At 41.3% G+C, this 23,389-nt stretch overlaps 2 protein-coding genes across 2 annotated transcripts; one reads left to right on the top strand and one right to left on the bottom strand.

The window, feature by feature from the left end:
- The first annotated feature begins 53 nt into the window (after positions 1-53).
- FAHD1 (fumarylacetoacetate hydrolase domain containing 1) lies at positions 54-1,196 on the top strand. The gene has a single exon (XM_019541885.1). It carries the CDS (start codon positions 125-127, stop codon positions 797-799), a length of 675 nt encoding a protein of 224 aa, XP_019397430.1. The 5' UTR covers positions 54-124; the 3' UTR covers positions 800-1,196.
- A 2,862-nt stretch (positions 1,197-4,058) lies between these two features.
- On the bottom strand, positions 4,059-20,607 carry MEIOB (meiosis specific with OB domains). The gene is made up of 13 exons (XM_019541884.1): positions 20,466-20,607; positions 17,460-17,517; positions 16,631-16,762; positions 15,775-15,847; positions 14,146-14,341; positions 13,277-13,377; positions 9,774-9,826; positions 9,580-9,675; positions 7,710-7,811; positions 6,993-7,146; positions 5,759-5,942; positions 5,340-5,426; positions 4,059-4,476 (listed from the first exon to the last, which is right to left on the bottom strand). Exons 1-13 carry the CDS (start codon positions 20,532-20,534, stop codon positions 4,348-4,350), a joined length of 1,434 nt encoding a protein of 477 aa, XP_019397429.1. The 5' UTR covers positions 20,535-20,607; the 3' UTR covers positions 4,059-4,347.
- Positions 20,608-23,389: the final 2,782 nt, after the last annotated feature.

Raw genomic sequence — 23,389 nt, 5'->3', positions numbered from 1 at the left:
CAATCAGCTGCGCTCCTGGCCGGCCTCCCCCACCCCGCAGCCCCGCCCCGAGCCAATCAGCGGCGCGCCCGGCCCGGTCTCCCAGCACCTCAGACCGTGCCGTCCAGGGTCCCGCAGGCCGGCCATGGCGGCGCCGGCGCGGCCGCTGTCGCGCTTCTGGGAGTGGGGCCGCAGCATCGTGTGCGTGGGGCGCAACTACGCGGAGCACGCGCGGGAGATGGGGGAGACGCCGCCCTGCCGCCCGCTGCTCTTCCTGAAGCCCGCCTCCGCCTACGTGCGGCCGGGCAGCCCGGTGCAGCGGCCCTACTACTGCCGGCGGCTGCACCCCGAGCCCGAGCTGGCCGTGGTGCTGGGCCGGCGCACGCGGGCCGTCTCCCGCGACGACGCCATGCAGCACGTGGCCGGCTACGCGCTGTGCCTGGACATGACGGCGCGCGACGCGCAGGACACCTGCAAGGCCCGCGGGCTGCCCTGGACCCTGGCCAAGAGCTTCGACACGTCGTGCCCCGTGAGCGACTTCGTGCCCAAGGAGCACGTGGCCGACCCGCACTGCCTGCGCCTCTGGCTGAAGGTCAACGGGCAGCTGCGGCAGGAGGGGGACACCGGGGACATGCTCTTCTCCGTGCCCGAGCTCATCAGCTACATCAGCGAGATCATCACGCTGCACGAAGGGGACGTCGTCCTCACCGGCACCCCGCCCGGCGTGGCGGCCGTGGAGGAGCACGATGAGCTGGAGGCCGGCATCCACGGGCTGCTCAGCATGCGCTTCACGGTGGTGCAGCAAAGGCTGGGGGTGTGAGAGGGGCCGCGGGCACCGGGAGCTGCCTCCGTCCCTGCGTTTCTCGTGCACCACGCTGAGTCTGAAGGTTGGCTCTTGATTCCCAGGGAATAAAGAACCAAGTTGGCTCCTTGGGAAGGAAGACCCAACTCTGCAATGAAAAACCAACTTTGTTCGTTGGGAATAAAGAGCCAGCTTTGCAGTGAAGAATCAGCTTTGCTCCTTGGGAGGGAAGAACGAAGTTTGCAACATAGAACCAAGTTGGCTTCTTGGGGATAAAGAACTAGCTTTGCAACGAAGAACCAACTTGGCTTCTAGGGATTGATGCTTTTGGATCTGGTGAAGGTTGGGGGGTTGGTGTTGCATCGGCTCTAAATGGGCATCAAGTCTGGACTATTAATAAACCTAAAAAAGAAAAGAGGACTGGAGTGTTTCACTGGCCTAAAAAAAAAAAAAAAAGAGAGAGGGGACTGGAGTGTGTTGGTGGCCTGTGTTTGGGGTGGAGCTCGGGAGGGGAGTTGCCCCTGCAAGTGCTGGCAGCTGGATTCAGTGTTTAGCACAAGGTCAGGCTTTGTCGTCACCCAAAGCTTACGGGGACAGCAAATGTTCATGTTAATGGTTAAAAGGTGAAGAGGGGGAGGCTGCAGCACGTGCCTGGGTGACAGGGATTAAACACTGCGTCATACCATGGACCTGCTGCGGTGCCAGAGCTGGAGGCCTGCAGGTCTCTCTTGCTCTCTGGTGCAGCATCAGAGCTCAACTTCCAACTCCAGGAGCTCCTGTCTGGTGTCGTCGCTGGGTGTGTGGGTTGCACCTGTGGGTCTGGGCATTTTGAGAAGAGGACAGCTTTCTTTTCGGTGCTGTGTCGGGCACCACATGTTCATCTTGGAAAGGCCTGTTGTGTTTGAGTGAGACAATTACCTCCAAAGACCAGCATTCACACACTTAAGAAATCAGCATCATCCTTAGGTTGTTTAACCCCCTCCCCCTCTCCGCTAGGCAGGGCCACAAAGTGACTCTGTTTTTCCCCTGTGCAGATCCCAGCCCGCACTGGCTGCCACTGCAGCATGCTCCCCCCAGGTACATGTTTTAAAGCCATCATTTCCAATGATGGTAGCATGAAGCAGCAAGGAGGCAAAATAAAAATGAACTGTGAAGACTCCCAAAGGGAACTCACCGGTCTGTGTCCCCGGAGATCAGAATAACCCATTAGAGAAAATGTGTGATCTCCAGAGGTGGCTATTAACTGCAGCGCTGCTTCACCCTGCTGGTGTTTCACTGAATAGGAGTACGTCCCCAGTTCAAAGAGAAGTAGTGTATCCATAATGCATTTAGGAAGGAAAAACCATTAGGAACATTAACGTGGGGATTTAACACTGCTGTAAGATGCTTTTATTTGTGACAGTAAAATTAGTACACGAGGAAGCTTGTTCACGACTGATTTAACCACCCGACTAATCCTGCTGCGGTCTGCCTGAGGGACCAGGCTCTGGCTAAGGAGTGAAATGGAGCATAAAAAGGTATCAAATGCATAACTAGGGGGAAAAAATAAGCAGTTCTTCCACTTCTGCTTCAGTTTAGGCCACAATCTTGGACACTTAAGCATACTCTTGACCACAAACATGCCTGCAGGCCTACTGAGGACACACACCTGCTTACAGTGAAGTGCACACTTGGCTGTTTGCAGGGTCAGAGTCCTTGTTGTGTTGCTATAATACCAGTAGCTACAATGAGTTTGGACAGAAATGTAGGGGTTTTTCCCCCTTGTTGTCCCTCCTGTCTCCCACTTGCAGACTTTTAAATACTGCAACCGGTTTCTCTGGTGTGAAATGAGGTCTGGAATTAATCTACCAAAATATCCTACCCGTCAGAAAGTATCCCTGGCACTCTTGTATGTGAAAGGTCACAGCTCTGCAGAAACTCAGCCTGCTGCAGGAGCCAAAACTTGCACAAACAGCCTTTGACTGACGTCTGTTTATGATGAGAGAGTTTTTTAGCTTGAATTGGGTTTGTCAATTTGTCTCTAGCCAGTTGCCCAATCATGTGGCCCTGGCCTTGTTCCCTGGTGCTTCATTGCATCAAAATACAACCAAACAAGTACATTCTTCCCTGTAAACAGTTGCTGTAGCTGCAAGAGCAGTGTTACAAGTTCACCAAAGGTACAATTATGGTCAGAGCACTTGCAAATGGAAGGTAACTGTCCATGTACAGGTTTTTCTTTAAAAAACAACTGGGACTTTTCAGCCTACCATAATGTAAACCCTTTGCCGCCCCCCTCAAATATAACTGCAGTAAACATGCAACTAGAAAGGAAGACCTACATGACTGCATGTGGGCCAGTCGCTGGTCACCACCCTGTAAAACTTTTAGAATGAATCTAGAAAATTCAGGTTGGAAGGGAGCTCAGGTCACATCTGGTCCAACCGCCTGCTCCAAGTAGGACCAGCCTCAACTACATCATCCCAGCCAAGGCTTTGTCTAGCAGGGATGGAGAGTCCACAACCTCTCTGGGTAACCTGTTCCAGTGCTTTACTGCCCTCCTCATGAGACAGCTTTTCCTGATACCTAACCTAAAACATCCCTTGCTGCAACTTGAGCTCAGCTTGAGGAACTCTAAGAGCAGAGTATTCCAACTGGTTTGCAGTGCACATTGCAGCCCTTGCCTTGTTCTTCCCTGCCCATTGCAGGAAGAGTCGTTAATCATACACTTTGGATGCTATAGCCATAGCTTGCAGGGACCCATCTGTATTACAGACAGAATTTTATTGAATGTGTGGTTACAACAGTTATTCTCAAATACAGGTAGTGTATTTGAGCTGCATTTGAAATGAACAGCTAATTTTATTGGCTTTGGACTGTGGCCCTTGGATTGTTGCACAGTTACTGATTTGTATTATACCTCCACTCCAGGACATCCAAGAGAATCAGGAAGGGATCGTTTTGAAGCAGTGTTGCTGCCCCATATGACAACTGAACTGGAGAGTCCACAGGACTCCATTGGGAAAGAGAAATACCATAGAAGAGTACCTACTTTTCTCCCTCAGAAAGCAGGATACTCCTTTTTGGCCAGGGAACACAGAAGTTTGGTAGATCACCGGTCATGGAGGATGATTCTTGGCTAGATACAGTTTGGTTTTTACCAAGCCATCATCTATTCTAAAGGACTTCCATGCTATATAAGGCCATAGAAAATATCCACTTCAGTGAATCAAGAATTCAACTTCAAAAAGAATCTCTCCCCTTGGAATACTTTGCAATAAAAACATGTTTGCTGCTTAGATTAAATAACTGTTTTTATTCTACTGTGCATTTTTAAAACATACTACAAATTGGATGAAAAATTACTTTCCTCCAAGATGCCAGACAGATTTTTTGCTAAACTGAGACTTAAATAAGCTTTATAAGTATAATAATATAAAAACAGAAGGATCAGAAAGATAGAAGTCCAGTTGTAAAGATCTATAGTAAACTTATTTCCCTTTTACAAATAACAAAATATAATTACTGACCGAGCATTCTTTATACAATAATGGAGTGCAACAGTCACAGTTTTTAAATCTTTCCAGCTGTTAAAAAGACATACAGTGTACTTTTTTTCCTTTTCCAGAGAAGTTCTGACTGGCTTCTACAGGATCTGCCAGTTTGCATGAAAGTAAATTCACCCTCAATCCAGTTCTTGAACTGGGTGATAAGAAACCCTGTAAAAACAATTAAATTATGTAAAATATTTCAAAACTTGCTGTTTTCAACATTACACAGTCTCACACTACATTAACTGAAGTATCTTGCTTATTTTTATTACATATGCATGAATACCAGAGTCAAATGCTCGAACTATATGGGAACCCAGAGACTCTGAGGCAAGGGGAGATTTGATTTTTTTTTTTTCATATACAGAATAATAATTAAAGAAGAATGGGAAGCCAGCAAGCAAATCTGTGAAACAGAACTGAATGGGTAGTGAAGTGCATGATAAAAATTAAAAAATTGGGAAGTACTGTATAAAAACAGCACATATCCTAACAATGGCCTTCTTCAGTGGTTTGTATCTACTATAGTTACTGATCCCATGCTAGGAGATTCTGCGTATCATGTATTTTCTCTGAACACACCGTTTGGGTGACTAATTACAAAAGGTAATATAAAAGGTCCTGATCCTGCATCTTGCATGTTTTATTTTAGTCACAACAGTCCTGTTTAAGTTAGTAGCTTGAAGTTAAGCCCAAATACAGTTTTTGCCAGATGAGGGCTTTATAATGAGTAGTGGCAAGATGCTGTAGACCTCATTCAGGTTCTCCCTCGGGAAGGCCTGTAGAATCAAGTGCCACAGAAATTGCCACCCCGGTGTTAAATTCTGATAAGGACAATTACTTCTTTGAAATAATTAAATGTATGTGTGTATAAATTCACACGCTTTTATATTTGTCAACAGGACCAGTAGTTAGAAAGTTTTGACAGCTGTTGTTTTACAGCTGTTAAAAGCTTAAAAGGAATGGTTTTCCCTAATGCAGAAATAAAGTTGTTTCCAGTTAAGTTGGTCATGACATATATGTATACTAACCTTAAAATAAATTTTGCTCCGTTCCAAAAGAAGGTGCCACTTTAATGCTGTCTTCTGCCGCTCCGTAAGGGTGAGGAACTCTTGGACCTATTGATATGATCAAATAACATGTTTCTGGAACAGAGCAAACTGAAGATGATCAAAATCAAAAAAAACATTAAAACACAATTTTCCTTTTAAAATATTAATTTTAAAGCTAGGGAATATATGTTTTAATTAGAGTAAGGCCTTAAGAGGATGGGCACCATTTTAAAATATCTTAAATATAAAATTATTTTTATTTCTGGTCATTTGTGACAAGGATAGCAACTATATAGCAATGTTCAAACTTAATAGAGCAATGACTGTAATTTCAGGTTGTTGCATACAACTAGAAAGCTCAGATCAACTGTAGGAATCAGATTTCTGCTGTTATTTACCGTGCAACCTAATGTTTCTTCAGCTATACTGTCTGAGAGGTTGCAGGAATAAAGAGTGCCTGTGTGATCTGTAAGATCAACCAGTACATCAAAACTAGTAAAGACAGAGTTAGCGTCCGAGGGACCGTCACTGCAAAAAGTACATATGTTTGACATTTCATTCACCAAGTAGCGGCACCTTGAGCTGCAAGAAACAAGAAAAGAAAGAATTAAAACGTGTCAGCAGTCATTGAATGTTCTTACATCCCCTGCCCCCTCCTCAAATAAGGCAAACACATTGTTCTGGGAAGGCAGAATAAAGGGCGGGGGGTGGGATTTGTCCAGAGTCTTCCCAGCCACAGCATGGGCACACCGGGCTTTTGTACCTTACACGCCACCCGGATATGTATGTCACAAAATGACAGCAAAAATCACCACTTTGCTAGCTTAGTCACGTCTGAAAATACACATTGACCTTTTTTATCATGGTAGATTTCAAATTATTGTGGTAAATTAAACCACCTCTGACACATGTTATTTTTAGCCTGGCAAATTGTGCCAGCAGGATTACTTGTATCATGATGGCTTTGAAACGTGTAATCCCAGGCACCATGGCTGAATTGCTCCAAGTTGCAGGGAGGTGGGGCAGAGTCCAAGCTGCTGCCACCTCAGCAGTGGCTGTAACAGGGTTAAGCCTTTAGCTTTGGGCTGCAAGGAGAGGGTGAGTGACCTTGAGAAATGGACTCTGCCCCTCATGCATCCAGCTAAGAAGGGGGCACAACCCCAGGCATCCATTCCACTATCCCCATGCCTCCATTCCAGTGTGGGAATCAGTTTCCTTACTTAAAATACACACTCCAAATTTGGATGGCTAATTTGGGGAGGAAAGGGTGCAGGTGGAATATGAGTAAATACAGCATTTTTTTCAGTCTGAAATTGTTCTCTGGGCCATCTAACCTTCCTCCAAACCCATACCTCCAAGAAACTCCCTCCCAGCCACAGTTCTTTATTTTCTATAATCAATGTCTAGCACAGACAAACCAGCCCTTGCTCTGAAATCCTTCCCCCAAGACAAGAGACAGCAGGTTCTATTGTTATCCAATTCTGATGCTTGAGGGACCTCTCCACTCTATGCAGCACAGTTTCATTTTACTTACCCAAAACTAGGTTAAGCACTGGTTCACCTCTGTTATATGGAATTAAAGAAAGAACAGTAAAGATTCTCAGTATAAATATAAAACAAACTGTTGCTTACCATCTGTTTCGTATAATTTTAGATGCATTGTTATCAATATTCAAGGTAGAAAGATAAGCATAAATAATGCCGTAGATGGGTTCAGGTTTTTCCTGATTCTGCACAGCTTTTATCTTCACTTGTTCCACAGTATAAATGTCAACTATAGACTGCACTAAAGATTAGAAGAGAAATGTTACGCATATCCAAAAATACTAAGGACCAAAAAAGGGTTAGACCCAAAAGGAAGAAAGGGCTTGACCTAAGCCCATCAAAAGCAACAGAAAGATTCTCAGTTCCCTAAATAGGCTTTGAATCAGGCCCATAATTAATATTAAAAACATAAAATTTCAATCAGAAAATCATCTTCAAATTTAAGATCTGCGATTCAGAGAGGGTAAGTTTTACTTTAAATCGTTTAAAATACAGTACCTGTTTTGCTTTAATTTACAACATGTTTTCTTTTCTAAATAAATACATCACAGATGGTGTTTAAATACTAATCTTTTTCTAATTTATTCAAGTCAGTGCATTTCCAAGAGTGGTACATTCAACTGGTTGCAATTAGACACATTTAAGGTACATAACTTTGTCCAATAATTTGTAGAACAGCCCAGTAACATATCAATCTGATGTCAGTGAGACTTTCTCCTCCGACACACTCTGATTCAGTCTCCAAAAGCAAATGTAGCCCTACAGAACAGAATATAAAAGCAATTTCTATTCTGAAATACTTACAATTAATAGATTCTTTTAATTGATCCTCTATTTCAGCATCCAACAGCCCCAATTCTGCAGTCTCCTTCACAAAGCTGAACAAGTTATTTGCTTCTGGCGTGTCTTGAAAAATATGTAAAAAAACCCCAATAAATATATGTAAGGTGTTAGAATGGCCACTTGTTTAAATTGTGAAATTACTTTTATTGTGCTAGCACCAATGTCACAGTTCGCAAAGAGATGCTTCTTTTTTCTTCACTCTGCTAACCATCTAGGGAGTGAATGAAGGACATTTAAAGAGACCAAGAGAAGAATCATGGAAACCAGAAAATCTTGGTGGCTAAGCACATGACTGTTCCTTGCCTGTAGAAGGGAAAAGACCCACTAAAACCTAAGTCAAATGATACCGAATCAGTGCCAGAATTCAAAGATAAAAGCTTAATGGTATGTGGAGGACATCTTAGAGCAGGGTGTCAAAGTAAATAACAACAAATCTAACTCTTTCCCCTAAGACTCACAAAACTGAGGTTCCTCTGAGGAAAACATCAGAACCAGCTTCTTTGCTGTACTGCTGCTCATTCTCCAGTCATAATCATGCCTATTTAGGCATCTTGTGTGATGGTGAAGGCAAAAGATTTAGTTAGGCTTGGTCAATCAAACATCCACATAGTTTAGGATGCTTTCCAAAGGTCTGTATAAGCTGTTGTCCGACTGTTTACTCTCCACACCCCAGTATCTAGATCCTCAACAGAAAGTGGTTGCATAAAATGGTCCCACAAACTCAGAGGAGTCTGGGTCTGCTACAGACCAGACGTCCTGCACAAAGCTCCCTTCTCAGCTTCCCTCTTGACCTATTTGTTATGATATTTGAATATCTGGGCCTCAGAAGAGACACTGCTTTTAATTTTACAAAACAAGGGCAATACCACATTTACACAAGAGACAAAAACTGTAGAAAATGCTCCTCACTGGTAAAGATGACTTACAATGTAGGCAGCTAGTGTTAGATCAGGCTGTTCTTTTTTAAGTGAAAATTTATTTTTCTCATGTCTCCACATGCAGACAAGCTGCGTGTATGCCAAGCCCAATTCTGCACTCAAATGTTCATACTCACCGTTCAGCAAAATCCATAAAAGATGCATGTGTAAATTTGAGGGCTGAACTCAGCCCAAGAATTCATTAATCAAAACAAATGTATATTAGGTTTGCCGTCTGAACCCAACTGAGAAAGAAAACAACAACTTCATTCCACAATACTTAATGGACAACACCTATGTATAAACAACCGATTTGAGATTTCTGTTAAATATTGCAATGATAGATGTTATAGAAAAAACAGGCTAGATAAAAATTAGCTGCTGTAGGTAGAGACATCCTTTAGATAAAATTACAAAATCTGATGCATGCATTAAATCTGAAACAAGATAGTTCACATTTTCAACTGAAATATTAATGCGCTGTAGTCCACAATAGTTGTCCTACTCCAACATGCATCCTCCAGGCCACAGGTCACGCTCACACCTCCATGCTGCACCATGAGGGACCTCCTACCACACTGTATGATAGGCACCCCCCTTCCACATTGCTGTGCTGTGCTGGCACCCTTGTGCTATGCCACATGGGCCCCTCCCACACCCCAGCTGCAGGCTCCCTCAGACCTTTGGGCTGGGCCACCCCTCCTAGGGCAGAGGCAAGAAATGGAAATTGGAGGGATAAGGGGGCACCTAGAGACCCCAGCAAAGTGATGAGGAAAGCAATGCCCAGGCCAGGAGCTCAGTAGCTATAGGTAACCCCTTAGGGACCACATGCAGCCTATGGCTCACCAGTTAGACACAACCCTGGTCTACAACATATGATTTTTAATAGAGAAGATGCATTAACAGTCCCTTACCTGGATTTGTTGTAATAATTGTTTTGGAGATTACAGTCGCTGTCATGCAGTTCCTAAATTTGTCAAAGTTTATTCTCACATCTGATGCAAATATGACTGGGCACAAAAACATGGTTCTTTGTTATTTCAGCATCCAGGTAAAGATAAAAACAGTAGCAGAAACATTTCACAAAAATGAAGGAAGGGCGTAATACCTGTGTCTCGTGGCACCCAAGACTGTGCAAGCTGGATGGATTCATTATGCCAACTAAATTTTTAAAAAAAGTGTTTAATAGTGAGAGTATTGGGGAACATTAGTGCAAAACAGATGGTACAAACATATATTTTTAAGCCTTTGTTCCACTAAGGGACATATTAAACAAAATACCATTATGAAATGGCCAGAGGCACACCAATCTAGCCTTTAAGCATGTATGGACAATTCTGTGCATGCTATTATCTCCATGTGCAAATGACTTGGGGCTTATCTACATAAGGAGGTCTAGTTTGGACTAATCTGGAGCATATTAACTGTTGTGTATTATATGATATGCTAGCTCCGTGCACAGGGACAGCTGGCTCTTGTATATGGAAACAATTATTTGTACTATAAAACAATTCCTCGGCATTAAATGCTCAGTGCTGTAGTTACATATGCCATGCTCCTTTGTCCCAAAACTGGGCCCATGCTTTAAGAGAAAGATATCAAAGCCATCCAGAGCAACTGCAATTTTGGGACCTGAAGCCAAACTCAGAGCCTCACAATTACTCTCCCTCCATCCCATGATCCATCTCTTTTTGTGTACTCACTGGCACCATTTTCAAACCATCATTAGCCAGCACAGACAAAAAAGTACTCTGTACTATAATGTTGGTCACTGCAAATACACAGTTGAGATATATTTGACATCTCACTGCCAGATGGTTTCAGCTATGCAAGCCAGGCACTGCCCTACTGCAAAGCGTTTTCAACAGTTTTGGCAGCAGCCAACAGCTAGCCCACCTACAGCTGTACTAGGACAATGAGAAGATGATGACCAGATGGATCTTGGATCAACTTCACAGAAGTAAAACACTGTTGCTAGACTTGCGAAACAAGTCTTCACTGGTGAGAGAAGACTCAACTACAGGACCTGGATACACATCAGTGGTTGCAGAATTTCAAGGTGACAAAAGAGCACCTTTCTGGAGATCTGCACAGCATTCGCCATAGCTCTGTTGCATAGATAACTGGAGCATGGCAGGAAAAGCAAAGCCAACCAAAGAAGCATTTTGCAGACTTAGTGAAGTCCCACTTCGTTCATAGCAGGGTATCAACCGACTGCTGAAAATTGCTGGCTGCAGACAGACAATGGCATGCAATAGTCAAAAAAGCATGTCGACTTCTTTGAGCAGTGGCACAGTGCCAGAAAAGTGCATGGTTTTTGCAAGAAAAGCACGTTAGGGCTTATGGCATGACAGTGGTAAAAGTCACAGACCAACATCGACCACAGAATTGTGGGTTGGCTACAAGGAACACAGCTGAAGCTTTTATTGCAATTGTCCAAAGTCATATGTTCACTTCTAGGAATTGTTTGACTGATGACTCCTTGGGCTGAGATGGCTGGTTTGATTAGTCTTAGATGATTTGGGCAGGGATTGAAGATGAATGTTCGTGTGGGCATATCTGTACTACATGCTGTTTTGTTGGGCCTCTCAGTACCGAGGTTGGCTGGCACCCAGCACCCAAGGACTAACTGTTCTATTTTCCTGTGTGCCCCTCTACAGCTTTGCGGTTATGTTCGCCAGACAGCTGTTGCCTGTTTAAATGCCAAGGTTGCAGACTTAGGAAATTGGCATCAACATACTGTAGCTGGCATGACCACACACTATGAACCCTATCCCATGCACCTGAATGGAGTCATGCAGAGTTCCAGTTCAGGAAACTCTTGAACTGAAACATCACAAGGATATTTTGAGGCCACTGCTGATGGGGCAGTGGGAAAAGATCACAACTAGAATCTCACAAAATTTTGGAACAAAAGGATCAGAAATCCTCTCACAAGAAAAAAAACATCTTTTCAATAGACATGCTGACTGATGGGAGGAAAAACCTGCAGCATCCTTATAAGCTTGGCAGTGCTACGCTGGCAAGCACTAGGGAAGAAAGAGACTTGGGAGTCATTATTGACCACAAGATGAACACGAGACTGCAATGCGATGCTGCAGCTAGTAAAGCAACCAAAACACTGGCTTCCATCCATAGATGCTTCTCAAGCAAATCCCAGGGCATCATTCTCCCCCTGTACTCGGCCTTGGTGAGGCCGCAGCTGGAGTACTGCGTCCAGTTTTGGGCTCCACAATTCAAAAAGGATGTGGAGAAGCTTGAGAGAGTCCAGAGGAGAGCCACGCGCATGATCAGAGGTCAGGAAAACAGATCTTACGATGACAGGCTGAGAGCCATGGGGCTCTTTAGCCTGGAAAAGCGCAGGCTCAGGGGTGATCTGATGGCCACCTATAAGTTTATCAGGGGTGACCACCGGGATCTGGGGGAACGTTTGTTCACCAGAGCGCCCCAAGGGATGATGAGGTCGAATGGTCATAAACTCCTGCAAGACCGTTTCAGGCTGGACATAAGGAAGAATTTCTTTACTGTTCGAGCCCCCAAGGTCTGGAACAGCCTGCCATCAGAGGTGGTTCAAGCACCTACATTGAACACCTTCAAGAGTAAATTGGATGCTTATCTTGCTGGGATCCTATGACCCCAGCTGACTTCCTGCCCTTCAGGCAGGCGGCTGGATTCAATGATCTTCCAAGGTCCCTTCCAGCCCTAATGTCTATGAAATCTATGATACAATTTCAGTGAAGCAAGGTAAAAGAGTCACACTTAGGTGCCATAATTCCAATTATGCTCCTAACAGGCTGAGCTAAATCTGCCCCTAATTATATTTGGAAGCACAAATAGCTGTACACCCAAAAGGCTGTGCAAATAAAATTGTGGGCACTAAAAGACAGTTGGGAAATTTAGCTATGAAGTAATTACCACATATTATTTTAAGGGTTTGCTTTCACTTTTATTCCATTTTGCCCTAAGTCTCCTTCTCTCTATTAATTCTGGTTGTCTCTCTTCAAAAATTTTATATTTCCTTTTTTTTTAGATGTTTGGTTTTGAATGAAATGCACTGTATTTGCAACTGTTTTAAGAATAGCATGTGCAGAATTACTGCATATGTAACAGTAAGTTAACCTGACATGCACTAAGAGATTTAACGGTAGCATTACTTACCTATGAACATGCTTATAGGTTTGTTTAAAAAAAAAAAATACAGAAAGGGTAGGCCTATGGTTAACGTAATACATTCCTTTGCATAAAGAAAATGTCTAGTGGTCTGATTACAAACAATTTCTTTACTGACTCATATCACTGACAGCCTTTCCTAATTCATTTGGAGCTCAGCTTCATTCTTCCACTCTTGAAGTATAAGTTTGTCAATAACTCACAGGAATACATATTATAACCAAGGTCACTTTATTGGATATCTTTTATATGTAATATTGTTTAATGGATATTGCTGCCATTTAATGGATATTGCTGCCTCATCAGTGGCCAACCAATTCATAACTTATTTCAATTAACTGAAAACAAAATTATAGCAATATGAACTATGTTCAATATAGTCTTTCTTTGTCTATCCTTGCATTGATTTGTATATTTAATAATGAATTAGAGCACATTTACCATATCATTGGAAAGGACAGCTCTGTTTCATCATACAGTTTTACTTCACACCTCTGACCTTTTCTTTTGTCTGAAGTAATGAAGTACTTGGGCTCCCCAACCTTTGAAAGGTAAGAAAAACTGTTACTCTCTTTAAGATACATAGAAAAATTAAAAAGGTTAAATCAAAGGAACTTTAAAAAGTAACAAAGAAATGACAAAAAGTATAGACAATGTGATTGTGCCATCTTTTACATTTCTAGGAAAAGGTTAATTAATCTTGTATATTTCAACAAAACCAAATCAATTTATGAGACTATCCACTAATATTCTTTCTGTACAAAAATGCTCATTTCTGCACATCCTTAAGAAGCATGTAGCTGGGAGATGTCCATTCTCATCCATCTCCGGCAAGATTCTGACATTCTTGAGTCTTTAATATTTTGTATATAGAGCGGCAGAGCTTTCAGGCTATGCCATGAGCTGGTGTGTGCCAACATGCATCTTGAATAAGTCCTACCATCCCAAAATTTAAATCACCTTAGATGCATTAACTAACATTTAGCTTATAAATGTGGATTTGCATGCGTATGATGCAAAAACTGAAATAAGTCATCAAGGTGTACTTTTGTACCTGATACAGCTTTGTGTATATATAAGATCTTGCTGTAAATTGCATCTTGCTTGTGAACATCAAAAATATTTTTAATCGCTGTTACTCTTCCTTAGTCTTAACTCAACCTAAATTACTGCTGACTAAGGCAGAGGAAAAAAAAAATCACTCCAGCCAGTCATGACCCTATAAATCTATATCTACAGTGAAATCAATTAAGTCATCAGGGCTAAAGCAGAAAAACATTCTTCATTTTGTTGTGACACTTTTAACTTACGAACTTCACTGCTGCAAGCACATTAATGATTCTTCCATCAAGGCTTTGTCCATTTGCAACAATATCGCCCAGCGAATAAAAATCTTGAGGATCTTTCACAGGTAGATGCAACAAGGAAAGTAGCTGGGTGCCCGCTTCATAACAAGAACAAATTTTGACCACTGAATGATTCTCACTGAGCAGTAACTTGTAGCAGCTAAGTTGCACACACAAAAAAAGAAATGTACTCATCACTAACATATGGTGTCCAGTGAAATATGACCTCAATTCATAGCGAACAATACAGTCAATCTTTTTCTATATGATTTACATTGAGGATGATAAAAGATTAGGAGATGAAGTTGCTTTATCTTTGTAACATGACATTAATTTTTCATCCTAATGAAAACTATCCGACTGCAATACACTTCATAGTTATTTACTATTGAGAAATCCATGTGAATTACTACAAATGTAAAACCCAAATCCATATTTCTTTCAGCACTTCATAAGTCATTTTTATCTGGTGATATATGCTCTATGTAATGAAACTTTTACAGAGTGCCGAGTCATATACTATTAATGTAGCTACTTATCAAATTAACATAGCGTATGTAAATAAAACTGTTGGGGGCCAGTATGGGTAAAACTACTAACACCACATACACAAAAGGGAACATTAGCCAGAATAAGCTGGTTGCAAATGCCTGTAAACCACAAAAAAGAAAAGGCTGTTGCTTTTCTAGCTCAAAACAAAAAACATTCCTCCACCCGTATCTCCAACTGGAATTGTCCGGCTAAGATTTTTGTGCATTTGTTCAGCAGCTGTAGTACAATCAGCTCTGAATTCATGTCTACAAGGCAGTCAAAAAGGATACTTGAGCTGGCTTTAAATTAGCTAGTTTGTGTATGTAAATTTGTGTATTTAAATTAGTTAGTCTGTATATCACGGCTCTAACTGCAACAGCATGGAGCTTAATGTGGGCTAATTTGCTCAGCTTCTTTTGGCAGGTTAAATTGTTGCATTTAGTTCTGTGCTGCTACAGGTATGCAAACTACTTAATTCAAAATGACTGTGATTATCTCTAGATAAATCTCAGGTATCTTCAAAACATGCCCCAGGTAAGTCTTACACTGCTAGCTAGTTTTACTAGGCCAGAGCAATTATTTGGGCTTTTTCATTCCCCCATAGGATATTTGTTGCAATACTAATTAAATTAAAACAACAGTAACACTATTGAAACTAATTTTAAAAGAATATTGTTTTCCAGCTAAAGACAGCAAATGGCTTCTGGTAAGATTAGTCATCCCCCCAGAAAATTATTCAGTATTTAATTAAACACAAGGGGATAAAGTCATTTTTGGAACAGATTCCATTAACTTCACAAGATTTTAGCCCAGTGATGAAGTTAGTTCTACTTAGGTAAAGGTATCATGAGGAAAGCCAAGAGTGTCCATAACACAACTATTAGATCTTTCCCCTACAGTTGTTGAGAACTGTATATCAATGTAGAGGATACAGAGAAATACTTGGCTATGTAAAATTAATCTTTCAGTGTCCAAGGGGTATTGCCCATCTGTTTAATCTAACAATTAAACACCATGTTTCTTGTGACCATTCAGAAAAGGCAGATGCAACTTTAAATTTACCTAGGAGTTGGTGGGTTGAATTTTTCTTCCTTTTCTGTCTCCTTTGTTTGTACTAAAGGATTTTCAATGGTAACTGAAATAAAGCATTGTAATAATTTAATACTGCTTTTCAAAAGACTCTCACAAATATGTACAGAGCATGTATCTGGAAACTAGTTATTTGTTCCAGGGCATACTTCAAAAACACATAATAGTTACAAGTATTTTTATTTAATGCATTCAGGATAAAATTAATATATCTGCAGAGAGTGTGTGAGAAGGCAATATGCTAAATTCACTTATGATCCTAAAGTATTCAGTGGAAATAAAGAGATAAATAGCCCTTGGGCAGACTCTGCATAGAGGTGATTCACTTCAGTGCCCTCACCCAAAGCCCAGCGATAATAATGGGCATCTGGCCACTGATTTCATGGGCCTGCAGCTCAGAAACTAAATACATAAATCAGAGCTGTGGTTTTTTTTCCTTTGTAATTTTGCAATCACTTATGTTAACTTAAAGTTTTAATGGAAATAAGAGTGTCAATTTAAAATATTATTTTAATACAGTCAATTGGCATTATATGTAAGAATTGTGCACAATATGAAAATGTACTTCTATTAAGGATGGATAGATTCCAAGTGGCAAATTTTTTGTCTAGTCACAGGGTTTTTGTTAACAACTTTGCTAGATTTGAGTTTAAATTCTAAAATGTTTACTCCTCCTTCTCTTATACTTAACTGAACAATTTGTTTCCAATTAGGCTGCTTTCTAAGTCCCCAGAGGAAAATATAGTAAACCCACAAACACATAACTGATTTAGTAGAGGGGAAAAAAACTAGTCAAACAGAAATATGTTAAGAATAAACTCAAACTCACCACAGTCACCAACTCTAAAGCTTTCTGAAAGTGATCTAATATATTCCTCTCTTCCCCAAGAATGTACATTTATAAAGTAAGTTGGTGAATCTCGAATGGTAAAACTGAAGGTGAACCTTTCAGAGCCAATATCTGTAAACAGAAACAGTGCTTTCAGAGTCAATTTGAATCAAAACATAATAACCACATCATGAGTCTAGTATTATGAGACTCCTCTAGGTTTTATCATAACATTAAATAAAAACAAGTTACTGTCCAGTAACCTGGTGAATACCACTAGAGGTCAGTAGGTTTTTTTTTTTTACAATATTAAGATTTTCTGGAATTCATATGGCTATCAGCGGTGCTATTGTCCAAACAGCTGCTCTGCAAGTCAGCTATGTGTGGCAACTTTCAAATGTAGTCAACTTGTATGCAAATTTTCCTTCCTTTAAAAAACAAAAATGTAAGTAGTATGAATCTTGCCACCAAAATCAAAAACCACACCATTTGCTGCACCCATCAAGCTATAGCTTTAATATGCCTATTACAATTATTATGACAAGACCTGAAGGATTTCCAGAAGTGTTTCTATTAGATACAGGCTGAAATTGGCACCATGTCCCCCAGGCCCTCAGGCTGGGTTGGGAAATCTGGATCTTGGGTACCCCTGCTTTAGAGCTTTCCAGAACAAACTCTAATTGATGAAACTTGGCCAAACCAATGCTGGTCTTTCCCCCACTGTAAAAATAAATTCTTGACTATTTATTAATAAAATATGAAGGCTGTTCATTTTTTAAATATTCCTGAACCCGATATAAAGACTAAATAAAGCTAAAAAGAGCATTACTTCTTCTGTCTGGAAAGCCTTTGGCATCTGTTTTCCCAATAATCACACCGATTATGCTCTAAAAAACAAAAAAAAATATTATAGAATGCAAGTATTAAACACAGATGCACATGATAAATAAGATTTCATGGACTTGTCATACTCTGCTGCTGCTGATAAACATATTTTTGGCTGGGGACCATTTTAATATATTAATTCCAAACTGCCATATGAAGTAAGAATATAAACATTTCATATAAGTATAGAAACTAACACAAAATAAGAATCCTACATGTCCTCCCTACGTAAAAAAACATAGAAGAAAAAAGTTACAGAGAAATTTCCATATTTTTGCTGTCCCATAGCCTCCTCCCCTCCCAGATTAGGAGGGTAGCAGAACAGTGAAGTGGTTCCCATACATGCACTGGACCAAGATCTCCTTAAATTCACAAGGGTGAGTCCATGGTATTCAGTCTTACTGTATATTTAATAGTTATACTGCAACTGGCCCTGGACGCAAAGCACCACCCAAATGTGCTGAACACTGAACAAATCAAGGGCAACAAGATAGTTCCTGCCCCAAACAGTTCATAAGTTAGTGTAAAAACAGAAGTTACATAGGCATATAGATAATGCAGAGTACAACGGAAGCACAGACAGAAACAACAAGGAAACAACAAAAGAATTCACACACAAACTATTTAACACAAGGTAAAAGGAGGCCAATTTACTGTGCATCTGCTGCTGTGAGATAACTGTCCTTGTGTGCATGGTCTTACCCTGTGGTAGATGCAAGAAGCTTAGCTCTTAATGGAAGAGAAGAACAGAAAATGTGCCATCTTTCGTACCTGTGTGGCATTTGCCCTCATTTTGAATGGCTGTTGCTTCAACCACACAGGAAACCTACAGCTTGCTTAATTGCCATTTGCACATGAAATTATTTCACAATTTAGTGGTCAACATAGACTGAATTCTGTACTAATTTACAAGCCTATGAAACTCACTGACTTCATCAGATGTATATGGAGGATAAGGAGGCTCTGAATTAGGCCCCTGCTCCTAGTTTACTTTTAATCACTAGGTGGAGCAAGGTAACTGTCCTATCTTGAAGTTATTTACATGAATTCATTAAAAGCATGTGTGTGCAGCAATGTAATTTCCTGGGTCTTCTAAATTTCCCTCTTTCATTTTCTCTCAATCCATGTAGAACTGTGTCGTTTATTTTTTTAAATCACATTAGACAGTAATTAAATTAGATTCAGCACATTCCGTATGCCATGCTGGTAGTAGGAAATGCCATTTAATGTCTTCTTTAAAAAATAAGAATTTATGTCAGCCTCTTCTAGCAAAGTAAAATCCTATAACTGTCAAACAAAAATATGAATTTTGCTAAATAAAACGACATAAGCTTATTAATTAAACATGCTAAATACATAATGATTGATCTTTTTTAAATCATCCAGACATCAGAAACTGAGTCAGCTTTAACCTGTAGTATTTAGAGGTTTCTCAGATGAAAACAGTTTTACTTTTAAATAGAATCTATGTTAAGTGAACCAGTGGATCATTGTATTTGAGTGTGATTGTAACAATGAGAACTTCAGTGAATTTGTAGATAAAATTCATGAAAACTTGAAAAATACCTCAAAAAATACTGGTTCACGTGTGCACACACACAAGCATACTTGGGGGTGGGTGCACAACACTCCCTTCTGGTTCATCCCTTTTGTAATTACCCTTCTTGTTACTTTAAATTGACAAAATTATAGACCTAAATTGTCCCCGCCTATCTAAAAAGGTGTGGTAACACAAAAGATGCGTGGAAAATCCATGTGTTTTCAATTCCATTTCCAAGGGATCCGAACTTTTGTGGAGCATATGGCCCTGTAACCATGCAAATACCCCAAGAACTCCAGAAAAATATGGTTACAACACCACATCTGTCCATGCATCCATGCAGAAATTCAGCCTCTCTGTTTTGTTCTCTGGGTTCCTACTCTCAATAGCAGAGAAGACTTAAGAGACAAGCTGTCACTGGTGGCCTGCTGGAAGCCATGTCATCTCTTAGGGGATTGCAAGAGGTGGAGAGGGAACTATTGCAGCACAGGGAATAATATAGACCAGAATATTAAAGTCTAACCTTGCAAAGCAAAAAATAAAAATTAAATGCGTGCACTGAAACTTTTTTTTTTTATTTATTATGTAGTCAATCAGGTAAAAGGAAAAAGAAATATCCTGGTGTATAGTAGAGGCTTACTACCTTTACAACTGTGAATACCGTTACCCTGGGCCTCACTCAAAGACAGAACAAACGATACAAATATGCAAACAAATCTAAACATATATGATATAAATGAACAGGTAGTACTAAACCTCGCTGTTCAGTAGGTTCACTTTTTTTTGCACCTCATTCTTCTTTTTTATTAGTATGGTGTTTTTAAGTTCTTTGAAGTGGGGTCCTATTATCTGATGAACAGGCCAGCACCCGATCCATTTTTGCCTTAAATTCTTAAGAAGAATAATCCTACTAGGTATGTAGTCTTCAACTTTTCATTCAACTGCATTTCCCATTGAATTCAATTAGACTGGGGTTTTTTTCTTTAAATAAAAAACAGCCATAGAGTTTGGCTGACTGGACTATTTGTGGGAGCAACAGTTGCAGATCAGACCCTAGATCCAAAGCTTGCGGACAGAAATTATTACACATTTCTGATGTAACATGACTACATTGTGCTGACGGTAATTTAGCATCCAGTTAAATCAATAACAATATATTCTCTAATATTTTCAGACAATGAACTGTCCAGTCAAAATCTATAGTTGTGGTACTCATACTCTCTGAACAGCAGCAGCATCAATTTTCATTTTCCTGGTGTGTACACAAAGAAGGTAAGGTTCTTTATGTCTAATAATTATATTAATGCTTTGAGTATCTAAATACACATCAATTGCATAATTCTTCAGTAATTCAATATTATTATATACAATTTCATTTGAGAACAAAAGGACTATGTTGCTGAGACCTACAGGACGAGCCAGATTTGGATGCAGATCTGAAAGGGCAACAAAGCTCTGCGCTGAAATGGAGTATGCCATTTTTTTTTTTTACCTGTAAGTTGAGAAAACAAATGTAGATCAAATAATCAAAACAAATCACTTAAAACATTTCATTGAGATTAACAGAAATTATCTTCTTGAAGAAAGATGCTTTCACATAAAGAAATTACCAAACCAGTTTTGCTCCAGTAGTCAAAAATTAAATCTTAAAAGCACATCAAGCCTTCTTAGCTATGTTGTTTTTGTTCTGTTTGTATGGGAGGTATGAATGTCATTATTCTACCTACATTTCCGAGAAGTATGTTTGAGATTTATTTTAATACTGAATGACTGAGGCTCTGACTGTGCAAACACTTAGATGTCTAACTTCGATCTGAGTACTCCCAATGAACTTAATGAAACTGCTCATACAGTTAAAGTTTTTTAGATGCAGAAAGTTTGTTGAGTTGCAGCCTTATCTGAATCTCTGATTAAATAATACATCATTCAAACGGAAAGATGAAGAAACCTGAAAGCCCAGTTCCTTAAGAGCATTCTCCAGCAGCATGCAAAGAGATTTCCAGAACTCATTTCTCATCCCCATCTTGTTGTTTTTGTCATTTGCTAGGACTTAAATCGAATTCATTTCTAATTCAAAACTGCAAAGTTTGACTGTAGAGCAAGGGCCCACTCCTGTGAAACACTGAGCGTATACCAAGACTTCCATTCATGTCACATTTGGCTATAAATATTTTGTTGTCTTGCATTACGCTATTTTTTGTTACCAGGTTTCAGTGTTTCTATTCCAAAACTGCCCTGAGCATTATTGATACTTTCCAAATAGATATCAGGTTCCCTCTTTTGATATAAAAGATTCAGCACGTTCTCCAATACATAAGATATCTTATTGAGTAATGCAACAGGCTAATGAGTACTATTTCACACATCTAGCAAACTTTCATCTACATAAAATGGGACTCCTTCAAGATGACTTCTCAAGGTCTTAGGCGAAGCGAAAGAGGCTATATAGCCCAGAAGGTCCCTTCCAGTCTTCTAGTTCCACATCCACATTATCAATGAAATCCAGAAAAATATCTGAAAAGAAGAAAGAGCAAGCCTTGAAGAACACTTTAAATGAAAACCTCAACAAAAGACATGAGTGATTTACTGCTGACTGTGAGTCTTAATCCTGCCCCCAGGTAGGGTGGCCATCATAGAGGACGTGACGGTTTTCTACTCCTCTGTCCGCTCTTGATACAAAACCCGACAAATAGAGGACATAAAGGCGTCGGGTTTTGCATCAAGAGAGGACAACCGGACTGTCCTTGACGATGGCCACCCAAACCCCAATACTATGAACTAGACAAATTCCTATTTGCTTCAGCGGGAAAGAGGACCGTTCTCAAATATCCCTCCAAGGCATTTATCAACATCCTTTCCTCAAACACAGTTAAATAATTTACCACACTCTGAAGCCAAATGGGGTAAAAAAAAAAAAAAGAAAAGAATGATTTTGAACAACCTATGCATCCAAAAAAATTAATTAATTAATTAAAGAGGCAATTAAAGATTCAGAAGGGGAAAATGCTACTTGCTCAGGCAGCTAAAATGCAGCATTCAGTGCTGTGAACCATTCACCTTTTCTGTGGGAAATAAGAGGACCCAATCCTGAGGTGGTGAGTTGACTTGAGGAGCTGAGCAGGGGTGTGGTATAGCGCAAGACCTGCTCAGCACCACCCAGGATGAGGCTCTTTATGCCCCAGGAAAGATCAGCTAGGAGAGACATGGGTTTTTGGGGTATCCTAGCCTAGCGATTCTCAACCGGGGCTTTTCAAGGGTGCCCCTTGACGTCAGCACTGGGAGAGTGCAAACATGACGCACACGACAAACCCAGGGATTTCCAAGAGGAAAAACAGCATTAAAAACAGGGTGATCTGCTACGGTCTTTCTTTGCAACAAAAAACCCTGAAAAATTGCTGTTATGTTTCTGTAGCCCAAAAGAGCAAAAGCTGAGGGGATTTTCCGAGAGGCCCTCAAGGCTAAGAAGATGGAGATCCTACGTAGGGCGGCCGTCATGGAGGACAGTGCAGTTGCCCTCCATCCTTTATGGATACGAAACCCGATGCCTTTACGTCCTCTACTTTTCTCTTAAACAGAAAAACAGACATAAAGGCGCTGGGTTTCGTATGAAGAGAGGACAGAGGGCAACTGGGACCCTACGGTAGGGCGGCCATCATAGAGGACACGATGGTTTTCTGCTTCTCCGTCCTCTCTTGATACAAAACCCAACACCTTTATGTCCTCTGTTTTTGTAAAACAGCCATTTGTTTCCTGTTGGCATTTTTTTTTCCTGTTGCCAAGACCGTAGCAAGTCAGCCTGTTTTTAATCACTGTGGACTTCCTCGCGGAAACCCCTGGGTCGATCTCACGCGTCACGTTTGCACGCCTCCCGGCCGGCGCTAACATTGCACGGCACCTTTGGAAAGAGAAAAGCACAGTGCGGTTTCCTATCCGTAGAGGACAGCCAGACCGTCCTCCACGACGGCCACCCCTCGCCCCACGCCATCACCACTCTGACCCGACGGCAGCGGGGAGGACGAGGACGAGGACGAGGACGTTTCCCAGGCGCTGGTGGCGTCACGCAGAGGTGCGGAGCAGCAGTCCGCCTCACGAACGCGCCACCTTCGCACGGGGGTGTAGGATGGCGGGAGGACCCCTAAGGAGCCCCGCAGTGAAGCAGGCGCCGGGGCTTACACGATCTGCGAGGCCGAGTGGGGCGCGACGAGGGCAGGGCCGCGCCCCCCCCGCTGGCGCTGAAAGCGGGAGCTTGGCGCGCAGGGCGCATGCGCCGCGTCCCCTTTCCCGCGCCTCACTGCTCCTCCCTCCGCTTGCAGGACAACCACCGGTGAAACCTC

This window comes from Crocodylus porosus, unplaced genomic scaffold, assembly GCF_001723895.1.
Source record: "Crocodylus porosus isolate Cpor-Errol unplaced genomic scaffold, CroPor_comp1, whole genome shotgun sequence".
Classification (NCBI taxonomy): Eukaryota; Metazoa; Chordata; order Crocodylia; family Crocodylidae; genus Crocodylus; species Crocodylus porosus.
The sequence above is the reverse complement of the archived record's forward strand: the minus strand, read 5'-3'. Positions and strand labels throughout refer to the sequence as shown.